Here is a 14,871-nt window from a genome sequence, read left to right as displayed (position 1 = left end):
TTTCATAATTTCATTTTAATTATGAGTGACATTCAACAACAATAAGTGACACTTTCTCTCGAACGGTATAATGCCACCCACACTTAGTAGTAGCATGGCATAGCTGACAAGTTTTCTGATTCCATAAGTGTGACATTTCTTTATTTTCATTGTTTGTGTGACATATCAATGCCGTATGTGTGACACTTTGTGATATTTTATGGTGAGTGTAGTCGAGCAGGTTTTTCCATTTAATGAGTGCATGACCCTAAAACCACCCTGAACAAACACTGAACATAAGCGCAACCCAGCTAAGTTGAATAGGTATGCATATGATGGAGCAAAATGTATTGACTGTAGTGTGGGATGTACCAGCTCCTGCACATAAATGCAATTCACAAGTCTGTTTTAAACCATGTTTATATTCATTGACACTAAGGCATGTAATCTAATGCAGTGAGTATGTTCTAAACCAGCATTTAATGTAGCCATCTAAAGGGCTTTAGCCTAAAACGTTTAATAGGTAATCAATTTAACTGCAAAGTCAGAACTGGCAAAAAGCGTGAATCACATAAGAGAAGGCCACTTTGCAACCACTGCCTCGCCTAAAACTCAAACCCTGCAAAATATAAATAGTGTTTATCATTCAATGGCTTTAACTACCTGCAGGAATATCAGATATGCACATTTCTTTCATTTACTTAAATTGGACCTGCAAACATCAATATATTGGAGTTATTTTGCCACCCACGCACTACAGTAAGCATGTGTTAAGCCACCCCATTAACTTGGCTCCAATACTCTTCCGAGCAGCCGCAACATAGTTCTGGAATACTCTCAGGCCTGGCTGGATAAGAGCGCCTCTTCTCAGGTGCTTATGTCAGCTTGCCCATATGTCAGCAGGGCTCTTACAACCGTTTGGTGAGTGAAGCTGGCTGTCACTAGGTGGAGTTCATGGGAGATTTTTGGCTAGGCTGAGGAGTCATGCTTTTTTTTGGCCTGTACCCCAGGTAGGAGAATCCCCCAGGTCTCCTAACTTCTTTATATGCCCCTTGGATTTCGTCTGAATTATGTGAGTACTGAATCTCTAGCTTTCTTGCTTCACAGAGCTTTTATCTTTAAGCTTTCAGGTTTGGATCTTATTTTAGCTATTTTAATCATGCAGGGAACTATGACCTTTTTCTCTATGACAGATTGTGTATCGAATCTATGGATTCACTGCTTTGGGTTACATTATGACAATAGCAATATAAATTAAAATCGGGAAGCACAACTGTAGAGTCCCAAGTCTTTGGTATGAGGTTTTTGAGTATGTAGTTTCTCCCAAAAACAACAAACTTATTTTAATGCCATGCACATGCAATGGAAGTCTATAGGTTTAAATAGTCCTCAAGAATGTTCTTGGTTATGACCCTTTGACTTTCTGGAGTTCTTGCTCGATTTTAGTTCTTTCAAATCAATAAGAATTAATTTGCGCACTAAGCACTTTTCTGAGTTTCCTTAGATGATTTCAATGTCTAGTCAGCTGCAAGAAAAATACACTGTGCCATAAGCAACTCCTGCAAGGTATTGGGGCTTTGCACCTCCAGGTGTTTTCCCTGCCGGTTTCTCAATGCAAGTAGTAAGAGACAAAGGTACCCCAATTAAGTGAACCTGGGGTGGAATAATGTTTCAGGAAACAATGGTTCTTAAGTGGCCAAAAATAGTCCAAACAAGGGGGGGATGCAAGGGTAGTGTCAGAATTCGGGACAATTGGCTTATGTTCGATACTTAATACCTCAAGGAGCAATACGTAGTATGACCAGGGACACATCAGTCACAATAACATTTGTTATTTAATTTATGAAAATATGCAAGAAATAATTCAGGTGCTCACATAGAGAAGTGACAACAAGCGTGATGTGTTAAGTGTGGGTGACTTTAAAATATATACATTGCATTGACAACAGATAAGGGAACTCCTCATGAATAAATTGTATTTTCTGAAACACGGTTTCTCAATGCAACACACAGGCCCCAGAAGGGTGTTGCTTTTATAGCCTCAGCGTCCAGGATGGTTGGCAAGACCTAGATCTTATGAGAGCTTGAGTTCTCTCGAGATTTCGGATATTACTTTCCCCACATGGCATTAGTCTCTGAAAGGTTAATTGCCGCTCTTAAGAGTCCCCAATGAGGTCCTGGTGAGCCTGGAGAACAGAATAACACCTGAGATCATTTGACCAGATAAGAGTTGCTGGGAAGTAATGATAAGACTGTTTACAAGGCCCTGGTAAATGTTGCGTGATTCCAATGGTTTTTCCAAGACAAGCGCAGTCCTACTGTGAAAGTCTGGGGTTCATGATTCTTGGGCAGTGGCACTGGTTGGCACTGGAGTTCCTGATATTACCGGAGTAGTGTGCATGGCATGGGCAGGCACAGGGTTTCCTCACTCTAATTATGTCAAATAGACAAATACTCTATCTGATAGAGACATCTAGCCGCAGATTCCTTAACTTAGAATATCCCCAGGCGTCAGACTGGATCCCATCCTCGACTTACGACAAGCCAACAAATGGGTTTGGAGAGAAAAATTTCGGATGTTGTCCTTTCATCAGATCTAGCCTCAACTTCATCGGGGAGACTGGCTATGCGCAATAGATCTGCAAAACGCATATTTTCATGTGCCCATAGCGAGGAAACATCGCAAGTTCCTGCGTTTCACCGTGGGCAACAACCATTATCAATACTCCGTGCTGCCTTTCGGTCTAAAGTCAGTTCCTCTGACATTTTCAAAATGCATGGCTGTGGTGGCTGCGCATCTGAGGAGGAAAAAAAGTGTTAGTCTACCTGTATCTGGACAACTGGTTGATCAAGGCAGCTACGTTTCAGGAAGCGCAACTGCATTTCAATTGGACTTCCAATCTCCTGTTTAGTTTGGGACTCCACATCAAACTCACAAAGTCTGTCTCGACTCCTGCACAATGTCTACAGTACCTTGGAGCCACTATAGACACACGCACAGCAATGTGTGTCCTTCGGAGGAGAGACGCTTATCGATCCTCTGGAAGGCTCAAGCTCTCATGATCCTGCCCTCCCTGACGGTGAGGAAAGTATTGTCTCTCCTGGGCTCGATGGCTTCATGCATATTCCTCACTCCGAATGCATGCCTCCATATGAGACCCCTGCAGGAATGTCTGGAGGATCAGTGGGATCAGACGCTGGGGGATTGGGAAGACAGAATTCAGCTGTTGCAGCAGGCTCGTCAATCCATCCGATGGTGGTGTTCTCCACGCAATCTCCTCCGGGGGATTCCCTTCCACAAAGACATACCCACGCAGACAATAGTGACAGATGCTTCTCTCCACGGATGGGGTGCACATTCCGATCACCTTCAGGTACAGGGCTCGTGGTACCCAAAAGAGACCAAGTACCACATCAACTTCCTCGAGCTTCGAGCAGTCCATTGAAAGCCGTCCAGCCATCGTTTCACACCTGTTTCCTGCTTGTCCAGACGGACAATACGACTACAATGTTCTACCTCAACAAGCAGGGAGGCTCCAGATCTCGAGTGTTATCTCGGGAAGCCCACGCCATCTGGCACTGGCTGTTAGCCAGGAACCTGACCATCTCAGCAACTCGCCTTCCCGATGTTCAGAATGCTCAGGCAGACGCGCTCAGCAGACTCGTTCAACAAAACCACGAATGGGTATTAAACAACAAGGTGGTGCAAGACATCTTCAAAAGATGGGGTACTCCAGAAGTCGATCTATTCGCTACCGCAGAAAACAGCAAATGCCGCGACTTCGCCTCCAGGTTTTAGCAACCAGGGACTCTGGGGAATGCACTATGGATCAATTGGTCAGGGGGCTTTCTCTACGCTTTTCCGCCAATTCCCCTGATTCTGACAGTACTGATCAAGCTTTCGCTGTCACGGGCCAAGATGATCCTCATTGCTCCGGAGTAGCCCTGTCAGTGGTGGTTCACAGACTTACTCCACCGGTCTCTCCTGCCACATCTACGTCATCTATGCAGGCCGGACCTTCTGACGAAGTTCGGCGGACAGTTGGTGCACCCAAACCTCTCGTTGTTGAATTTGGCAGCATGTCTCCTAAGTTAGTACAATACGGACATTTGAATCTCCCTCGGGACTGTATGGAGATATTGAAGGAAGCCAAACGACCATCTACACGCACGTCCTATGCATATAAATGGAAAAGATTTTGCATCTGGTGTGCTTCTAAGAATGTGGATCCTACCTCCTGTAAGGAAGATGTCATCCTTCCTTACTACACTTGGCTCAATCTGGCCTTCAGTTCCATTTGATCAAAGTTCACCTGGCAGCTTTAACTGATTATAAGAAATGTCTTTCACAAACTTACTTTTTTTTAAATCCCAGTCATCAGAGATTTTCTTGAAGGATTGAAGAAAGTGTTTCCTCCCATTAGGCATCCTTCGCCTTCCTGGGAGCTAAATGTGGTCCTTTCATGACTGATGAAGGAACCGTTTGAATCCATTCAGAAGGCTTCTCTTCAGCATCTGTCCTGGAAGACGGCTTACCTTGTCGCCCTAACTTCTGCCCGCAGAGTTAGCAAACTTCAGGCATTATGTTGTAAAGAACCTTATACAGTCTTTCATTCCTATAAGGTAGTTCTGAGGACACAACCTAAGTTCCTTCCTAAAGTTGTTTCAGAGTTTCATGTTAACCAAGCTATTACACTGCCTACATTTTTTCAGAACCCCTCTTCTCCTGCGGAAAGGTCGCTTCATTCCCTTGATGTTAGGAGGGTTTTGAAGTTCTATTTGGACAAGACTAAGGATATTCGTAGATCAGACCAGTTATTTGTAAACTATGCCTCGGTCCGAACTGGTCTAGCTACCTCTAAACAATCCATTTCTAGATGGATTGTTTCCTGTATTCAGCTGTGTTATCAGAAAGCCAACAAGACTTTGGTTAGTAAGCCTAGGGCTCACTCTACCAGAGGTAAAGCAGCTACTGCAGCTTTACTTCGTAACATACCTATTTTGGAAATTTGTAAGGCTGCCACTTGGAAGTCAGTCCGTACATTTACTAAGCATTACTGCCTAGACACTGATGCTAGGGCAGATGCTCAGGTTGGGCAGGCTTCTCTTCGAAATCTATTTTCACAGTAGTGCGACTGTTCTCTGTGTCTTCCACCGCCGGAGAGTTGTTTTGGGATGGGCTTGCTAGTCTATTTACATGATTATGACTATACACGGAAATCCCCTACAAGAGAAGGAGTAGTTTCTTATCTGTAACTCCTGTTCTCTTGTAGGGGTATTTACGTGATAGTCATAAGCAACCCGCCCGCCTCCCTGGTGGCAGTCACAGATGTCCCCAATACTCAGCAGGCTTTGCTTCTTTACGCCTTCAAAAAGAACTGAAAGTAACTGCCTCTGGCTGTGCCTCATAGGATACCGGGGGTCTCTGGAGACTCTTAAAGGCACGGTTCCCATTTGCAGACACATAATGGCAGCCTATGGGGGCTTCTCTATCCATTCCTTTTCATCTCTATCTTGGAAAAAAAGGAGCTTTGTGAAGGAGAGTTTTCTATGTGTAAAACTCAGCAAATTGCTAAATTTAAAAGTTAAACTGGCTATCTTTTTTCACTTCAAGATGAAGTAATTGCCAGTGTAGTCTTGTTGGTTAGTCTGCATTATTGTCTTTTTATCTCTTAAGTGTCTATACAGGCCTTCCTGAAGAAAGGCAGAAGATGACAACTTAAGAAGATATATCTAATGAAGTGCTCCGGGGTCCACGCACATGGGTGGGACTATTCACATGATTGACTATCATGGAAATACCCCCTACAAGAGAACTGGAGTTACAGGTAAGAAACGACTCCTTCTTTTCCGCTTCCCAACACGGATCATGGAAAAACCAACGGTTCCTTAGACTGTTTTTCAGGCATTTTTTACGTCTTCTGCGTCACAGAACAGTGTGCGATGCCTTCGGGCTTTAAGGCGTGTGAGACCTGCAAGCGGCAAATGTCTGTCACAGATCCACACGCGATATATATGTGGTGCCTGGGGGTGCACCACGACTCCGAAGAGTGCGACGCCTGTCACCAAATGAAACCAAAGTCCCTAAAGGAGCGTCGTATGAAACTGCTGTCCGCCTGGATGTCCGGTCCCGCGCTATCACGCCGCCGTTCTCCCTCTTGGGATCGGGCCCGCTCACGGGGTTGTTCACGCGGACATCGTTCGGAGATAGGGAAGCACAAACATAAGTCACGGAGGTTGTCCTCTCGTAAACGTGACGCTGGGGCCCGCTGCTCTCGGTCTTTGCTGAGCACAGACGCCCAGGAGTAGTCCCCCCTGTACCCAGTCTTCGCTGGTGTCGTAGCGACAAGGGCCCAAACGGAGGCCTATTCAAAGGCTCTCCAGGCTTTCTTTGGGTCACCCTCTTTCCCTGGTGCGCCTTCGGGTCCCACAGAGGAGGAAGGCACTCATGTCGGATCCTCGCCGGAGGATTCGTCCTCGGCGCCGGCTGCGTGCGTTGACGTCGGTTCCGGAGTTGATGAAACATCGACGGGACACTGCCCAGTCGTTCGTCCAGCCCGCCCGTCCAGTCAACGCATAGCCCGGTGCGGCTTCCTGGGCTGACGACGGCTGCGGCGCCGAGTTCGACGCCCTGTCGATCTCCTTCCTCCCCGGAGGTAGAGGTCGAGTCGTCATCCACCCACGCCCGGATCGACTCCCCTCTGGAGGTTCCCGACGTCGAGTCGGCGCCTGCGGCTCCTCTGTTACAGGAGGATGGGCTCCCTCTGGGCTCACCATGCCCAGGGTTGTTTCAGAGCCCCTTGGTTCAGGTGCCTTGTGTTCCTTGGCCTTAGGATCAACCCCAGGATGCTCCACCTTTATTCTCTAGTGGACGAGTTAGCCTTCAACCGTCCCCTACCGACGGTCTGTTGTTACCTCCCAGAATGGCGACAGAGGCTAGCGCGGCATTCGCGAGGGCTATTCGCGGGGCTGCGGATATTCTCCGCTTGCAGTCCCCTGGGGTTTCCCTACCCACTGATCCTTTACTGGATCTCCTCCACATGGAGCCTGTGGACGTGGAGCCTTTGCTGCCCCTTGGTGGGTCTTTGTTTGATATCATGCTTGGTACCTGGGCACGGCCCTCCTCTGGTGACCCTGTTGATCGAGCCATTGCTCGCCGGCATTGCCCGGCCCCATACGATCCAGTCTGCTTGTCCCTTCACCCTAGAGCTCAGGGTCTGGTTGTCCAGGCGGCTTTCACCTTTCAGCCTTCTTTCGCCCTGCCGTTGCTCCCTCCCACTAGGGAGTCTCGGTGGCTGGAGACATGTGGGCGCCACATTTCTGCCTCCGCCAGTGCGGACATCCGTGCCTTAAACGCGTCTTGCGTGTTTGCACGTGCTCCCTTTGCCCTTTGGGACTTGGTTGAGCTCCTTCTTCCTTCTCTCCCAGAAGGGCCACAAGCTGAATTGCATCGTCTTATTCTTGATGGCCGGGGGATGGCACAATTTTCCATTTGATCGGCCCTGGACTCTATCGAATTTGTTGGTAGAGCAATGGCCCGCTTGGTTGCATTGCGCCGCCATGCATGGCTGCGAGAAAGTCGTTTTCCTGACAACGTTCGGGATGCTCTTCGAGATCTGCCATTCAATGGTGTGGACCTTTTTGACTGTCACGCTGATTCAGCGGTCTCCCGCCTCGTGGCCTGTCTTTGTCACATGTTGTGTAACTTTTTGTTGCTTGTAACTGATGGGCAGAGTTGCCTTCTTTGTTTTGGACCCTGGGTTCACAACGTAATTCCCAGATGGTCTGAACAGATGCTCTGCAATGTTTGCCTTTGGTCGGTACAACTGGTCAGCTGGTTCTGCCTTCTTTTCAGTCCTCTGTCTGTGAGTTTGGCTCCAGAAGAAAGCCCCTTGTCAGGGTTAAGACCTACCCTATGTGGCGTATTTGCTGGCTGTTGTGTAGCTGCCTTCCTCCAAGGAAGGCTTGGTACGCTCCTGTGGAGTATTCCTAACAGAGGTTCTTCTCTGGATCACTCTGTCTTCTCTTTCTGCTGTATGCGACCCACAGGTTGACGCCGCTCAATAGCACTTTCAATTACAGGTAGGATCTACAGTTGTCCGTAGTACATCGAAGTATCGGTATAGGTTTCCTACGGTGAGGCTTCTGCCTCGCCCTGCCTTTCACAGGGGCGTTTTTCAGCATTGCTGTGCTCCTCTTTGTCCAGATTGGCTGCTCTTCTTTTCGCCGGCCATTGTCTCTTAGGGACCCTTGTTCGGTTCCGTTCTGGCACAGTTCTTCCACGGCTGATGCCCTGCCATCGTATAGCGCCAGGGCACAGCCGCTGCGCGGCACGCTTCTTTACTGTTTGCGGGTACCGGTAGTGCACCCCGGTATAATTCGCTATCATAGGGTGTTAGATTTCTTTTTTCTGCTACTGCGGTGCTGGTTCTACCATCCCCTCTTCGGGATGGGTAATGATTTTTCATACTTCATCCCTGTCTGGACTTGGCTTAGACGTTGGCGTCTTCGCAATGTATGTCTATGCCGTACATTGCCTTGTGCCCTCGATTTCTGGGCACTTCTCCAACAGGAGTTTTTTTTTCCTCTTTCCCTGCTGCTTTCCGCACTGGTGTTTTCCATACTTCTACTTTGGGTTCCTGCTGTAACTACTCTCAGGGGTAGTGTTCTCTTCAGGATACTCGCTTCTTGGGTCCCTGGACCATTTGCCTATTCCTGGCTGTTTCCATTATCATGTCTGGCTCCATCTCCTCATCAGTCTAGCGGGGGACCGTGGGTCCTCCTGAGCGGGTGGCTGATGTCGCTTACAGATCTGGACAATGTCCTGTCCGATTCTACTTCAACATGACTGTTAGTACTTATGGCGTGCCCTAGTCTTGTATTATGCAACACATCATTTCTTGCTGTGTACATTTCTTGATATATATATGCTCTGTGCTCTTCCCAAAGCGGGGTCGCGCAGGCAACGATACTTCCTGCGGTGTATGTGGTCTTAGGCCCGGTCTGCTCATGGTACGAGCTCTTGTGTGTGTGTCCGGCTTGCCGGATACCCCTTTTTACCGGTTGCTTACCTGGTGATGCGTCTTTCACATCTGGGCAGCTCACGCTACCCTACAGGGGGATTTTCCCATACTTAGTGTGGTTTTGGCATCCACACTGTATGCTTCTGTGTATTCCTGTCTTCCACATGAATAACATTCTTACTGTGGTCCTGTTCTGGGTGCTTCTACTTGTTGCCGTCTACCCTCTCAAATGTCTTTGTGAAGGAGCAACTGTGTGCTGGAGTGCCTTGTGTTTCTGGTAATGCCGGCACTTCTGGCCATGGGTCGGCATCCTGCCACTGCTGCCGAATCTTAGCAGGTGCAGGTTCAACAGTGCTTTTTCCGCTGTTGTGCATACTCGACCGATATGCGCTGACTCTGTGATACCGTTTTGTTCTCTCTCTGGGTCTTGATTCCGGTCGACACTTCTGATCCTGCGGATCCTTCAGACCCTAGGCTCAGTTCCTCTTCTTCTACGAAGCCATGAACTCTTGCTTCCGCACCGACATTTCTGGCTCTGTGCTTTCTTTCTCACAACCCGATATACATACGGGTTTTTTATGCTGTTCTTTGACGGCTTGTGGTGCCTTTGCCTCCCATTGTTTTCCGCTCTTTTCAGAGCTTTGTGGTCTGGTGTTGGTTGCGCTGGCATTGCGGTCCCCACTGTGTTTCGTCACCTTGTTGTCGGCGATTTCTCTCTGGAACTTGGTGGGGTTCAGTCGCAGACACGTCTTCTCTATGCGTATGGCTTTGGTATCTATTCAAAGTTAAGGAATCTGCTGCTAGTTGTCTCTATCAGATGGACGAGTTATTTACCTTCGGTAACTGTGCATCTGGTAGAGACAGTCTATCCGCAGATTCCTTAACGTCTGCCCATCCTCCCCAATCTGTGAGGACCTTTTCAGGTTGGGTTTCCTGCATTCGCCTCCCTCCGGGAGGCTTTGTCTTTCTGCGGGGTGACATCTTTCACTTCTCTCCTAGACGGAATGCTTAATTTTGTTTTGTTTGCTCTACTCCACCCATTCGCGTGATTGGGCGGTTTGCTCATGTGTCCTTTTATATCCTTATGTCCTAGGTTGTCCAGTGTGGATCTACTCCTGTTCCCTCCTCACCGCTTCCCCCTTCTCAATCGCCTTGGTGTCTCCTATATTCCCTCAAGTCCATTTATTTTGAGTCTATTGGCTCTGCCTCAGTCTATAGGCCTCTTACTGGGGATAGGATGTCCCTTTCTGGTGCCCTCTTGTGGTGGATTGTCTTTGCTCATGTGTTCCAGACTTGTTGTCCTTCACGGTTAAATATTGTGGTTGCAGACTTTCTGTCGTCTGCCATAATGTTTTTTCACATATTCTTCTGCCTCCGGACGAGGTTTACCCTTCGCTTTTGCGGGGTTGCTTCTCAGAGTAGTGCTCTGCTCTTTCCCTTCAATTCAGTATACAGTGCCTGGCACTGTCCTTTATGGTGCTGTTTTTCACCATTCAATTTTTTTCTTTTTCATCTTTTTCGCACACTGTTCCCATACTCTCACAGTTTTTGGTGGTGGCTCCGCGTTGTGGCGCTGTAAAGTCTCTCCGACGAAAACTGACGTCAGCGCGCCGGGTTGGACATATATGGTTCCGCTGACATCAAGTCCGTAGATGACGTCAGGGCGGAGCCGTGCGGCACCGCCCCCTGGCGCGCAGAGGTGCTGCTGCAGAAAGTTTTCCGAATCCAGTCTGACGCCTTGGGATATTCTTAAATAAAGGAATCTGCGGCTAGACTGTGTCTCTACCAGATACACCGTTACCGAAGGTAATTAACTCGTCCATTAAGTTCGGTCCTTTTTAACCAGTAAAGTCCTTCTGGTTCTTAGGCCCACTGCCGTCTTGCATTAGTTGCTCCATAGATCAGATTGTTGGTGCATTCCTATTCCTGGTAGATTTGGTGTAGCTGAAGAATTGATTCTCGTGTCAGATTGAGTTGTGTGACAAATGGCAACATCAGGAGCTGGCCTAGGGTTGTCCCTTTGTGAAATGAATGAATCAGTTTACAACTTTTGACAGTAATACCACGGGAATGCTAGAACAAAACTAGGCCAGGATAGATTTGCTATAATACTCTTACCACTTCAGTGATGCTCCATGTAGGGAGGTTGCTCTGTTTCAGAAAAGGCTATTAGTGGACCACCCTGTACCTGAATTGATTGTAAGAATGCACTTAACTACTGTTGTACCGTTTTTAAGATTCATATCATCAAAGTTTGTGTTTTGACAGCTAGAAGGCCATCTTCTAAAACTCCCTATTGCAGTCATCGGTTTGGAATCTGTACATTGTACCTTGTAAAGAGGTTAGGACCTTGGCTTTTGTGATGTTACGTATGACTCTGCAACATTTTGAAAAGAGACCTGAAATCAGACAAATATATATTTTTGTAAGGTAGAGCTTTACATGTAACTTTATTTTTCTGTTACAGGCCGATCTGTGTGTCCCTAGGTTGAATGAAGGTGATCAAGTTGTACTGATCAATGGCAGGGATATATCGGAGCATACTCATGATCAAGTGGTTATGTTTATAAAAGCAAGCTGTGAGAGGCACTCAGGTGAACTTGTGCTGTTAGTTCGACCAAATGGTGAGTAAAAGGAATTGTAGTCCATTGTCGGTCTGAAAATTTGTTTTTCACCTCTTCTATAGTAATTTCATCAAAGCAAAACAAGACATCTAAAACAAAATAGAAATGCTATTTAACAAAAGACAAGAGTCGCTCAGACTCGTATTGTTTTTACATGTTTCCACTGCCGGTGATTAGTGCGTAATGCAAAGAAGAAATCTTTGCCTCTATAGATGTTTCAGCTACCATACACATCATAAGTTTGATAATATGGTGTCCAATGTTTTTGATCCCTTTGTGGAGATTTCTGTACGAGTGCAAATGCTCGAGGATTAGATCCTTAATTCAGATTTTGTTTTTCTACAACCTAGATTTTCTGCATTTACTGTTGCCAATTGTTTTTCTTTTGTCCAGTATAATTACCGTTTTTGGCCATTTTCTGTTGACCAGGGTGAATTATTTTGTGCAAAGAAAAAACTTAGATGTTTTGGCAAATCCCCAAATCGGTTTGGTGAAAATGTAAAATTGTTCATTTTTTATTAAAGCAACTTTTCCAGTTAATATCCCTTCTCATTCAATTAAATAGACATTTTTTCCACCACATATCTCCCTCATCCCTCTTTATATAGTTTTAAGCACCATGTTTTCAAAGTTTTAAGACAATCAAGCTTTTTGAAATAATTTAATGTTTTCAAATAACCCTCAGAGGTTTAGAGCTACATGGCTAACAGTTTTTTAAAGTATAGATTCAAAACACATTTTTAGAACCTCCTAAATGCTTCAATTTTTTAAACTTAAAATGTCTTCGTGTATGCAAAGCTTTTAAAAGATCATATAAACCCTTTAACTCACAACAGTTAGTGTCTACACATTCTAAGATATTTAAATATTCCTGAAACTCCAAATTGCTATTGTTTTCCAAACAGAATGTGTAATCTTGTTATATCCCTGGTTTTACCATATTCCAGTTTGCAAAAGAAATTAAAAAGGCAGATTCACAACCAATTGTAAACTCAAATACATGTTAGAACTCTAACTGTGCATTAAAAACATGTATGCTTACTCTCCACCACTGCTGCTTAAAATGTCCAGTGAAACTTATTTTAAGAGATCAAGTTCCATACGTAATGGTTAGAGGGACACCAAGTCTTCAGTCTGGCAACAGGGTTAATATTTTTTGTTTGCTATTCATTGATTGCCAACCCTGCCTTTCAGTTCAACCTGATGAATGATGCCAGTGAATGTTTTCAATAAGAATGGCTGTGGGGAGATGCTGAGCTGGCCGTCCCGCTGACGGAGGATCAATGGAAGTTTTGCTGTGGGCAGCTGACTGAGCTGTCTCCCAATTACAAGCTCAGATTAATTCACTTCAAATTTCTGCACAGGTTTTATAGAACCCCTATAGGGCTGCACAGGATGGGGGTGCGCACGGATAGTGACTGCTGGAGATGTGGATTCTCCCCAGCTACGTTCCTGTATATGGCTTGGGACTGCCCCAATATAGCGGAGTTCTGGTCGCGGATATTCACCTCCATCAATCAAATCACTGGAAGGGCTGATGTGCCAACTCCCGAAGTGGGGTTACTGGGGTTTGTCAAAAATACATTGCCAAAAGTGCGTAAATTGCATGCTTTGTTATTATTATTTGCCAAAAGACAGGTGGCACTGTGCTGGGGTGGGAGGAGGATGCCAACATTTGAGGGCTGGCTGGCTTCGGTGACATACGGTCACACTCAGCTCTCTGTTTTTTGGGAACTCATGCCACCCACTTCCAGGCCACGAGACATCTGGGAGCTATTTCTGCAATGGGCACAAAGCCGGCAGGTTGAGAATGAGTAGGTCTGGGGGGGCTTCTGGTCTAGGATACCACTGAGGGATGGACGGAGTGGGAGGGGGTACGTATATTTGGCCCAGCGAATGTCGCTGCAGATGGAGCACACCTTTGTATCACTGACAGGGAAGTTGGATAGTGATGACCGCGGGTCTGGCGGAAGATGTGTAGACGAAGTAAAAGTGTAGGGAACAAGTGTCATGTTGAGCTCTCGACAGGTACTGTACAGGCGGAGGCTATACGACGAAGCGGGTTATGTAGCGAATACCCAGCAAACTGTATGATTTAAGATTGCATACATTATTCACTTTTTTGTCCCACGTTTCGACATAATACCATGAGGGAATGTACTGATTGTACTGGTGTGTTTATTATTATTTTTGTTGTTGTTGGTATATTGTATTGTATACAATTGAAAATGTCAATTAAAAAAAAAAAAAAAAAAGAGTGGCTGTGGGGAGATGGTAAAAAGAGCTGCCTTCTGACAGTTTGAGGATTCACAGTGTTAAAAAACGTAGCCTGGTCATCATATCTGCTCTTCCACTTCATGTTCAAGTGTTGGCATTTGCCCGTTTCCATCACATGCCATACAGGTTTTAAACCACAAGTGTGATATTAGGGACTCGGGTAAAGGAATGCCCTCCATATTCTAGATGTTGAATTCAAACTAGAGTCTCTGAAATTCCAAGGTACCTTGGAGCTTGAATGGTTGATCTTTGCCATGCTTAAAATTAATGGAATGCTGCACTCCTTGTTGTATGTTCGAGTCATATGAGCTGCATAATACATACTTGTGCATAGATCGCCATCTGGTGTTGGGCTCGGATGTTTGCAGTTTGTTTTTGTCTTGGAAAAAGTCTTTGTAGTCACGAGATAGATGACTCCTCCCTTGGACTACAGTGTGCATGGGCATCGACGCCATCCTCAGATTGTTTTTTTCTGCCATCGGGTTCGGATGTGACTTGCTGCGCTCCGGTTCCATGTTTCCAAACCTTTTTCGACGCGTAACCATCACCACTCAACAGTATTGTTTAGTTTGCGTGCCTTCGACACGCTAATGCCCAAATCCTCGATTCTGGTCGTCAACATGGGCCGCTGGGCCTATCGATGCCATTCGGGCCTACGGCCAATGGAAAGGACTCCATTTAAAAAATGCCCCCAGTGTGGAGTAAAATTTTCACACAGTGACCACCACAAGGGCTGCAACCTTTGTCTATCGCCAGAACACGAAGAAAAGGATTGCCAAGCCTGCGCCTCTTTTCGATCCAAGAAAACCGCCCGTGATTGAAGACACGTTACGGTGCAACAGGCTGCACCGGGACCGAGCAAGCCTCATATCCGTACCCAGAAAACACTTTTGGTACCGAAATCGGGGATACACATCTCCATTACATCCAAAAAGGCCTCGGCATCATACCCTTCAGCTCCGAAAGAC

The 14,871-nt window shown here is 46.3% G+C and overlaps 1 protein-coding gene across 5 annotated transcripts in view; it reads left to right on the top strand.

Annotated features, from left to right (window-relative positions):
• Window positions 1–14,871, top strand: part of PTPN4 (protein tyrosine phosphatase non-receptor type 4) — a 1,082,125-nt gene that overhangs the window by 593,170 nt on the left and 474,084 nt on the right. For all 5 annotated transcript variants that reach the window (XM_085645981.1, XM_085645984.1, XM_085645983.1 and 2 more), the window contains one exon: window positions 11,470–11,626. In XM_085645981.1, the coding sequence (XP_085502107.1) occupies window positions 11,470–11,626 (157 nt within the window). The remainder of the gene's footprint in view (window positions 1–11,469; window positions 11,627–14,871) is intronic.

This window comes from Triturus cristatus, chromosome 3_1 (assembly GCF_964204655.1).
Source record: "Triturus cristatus chromosome 3_1, aTriCri1.1, whole genome shotgun sequence".
Classification (NCBI taxonomy): Eukaryota; Metazoa; Chordata; class Amphibia; order Caudata; family Salamandridae; genus Triturus; species Triturus cristatus.
This window is presented reverse-complemented; position numbering and strand designations above follow the sequence as displayed.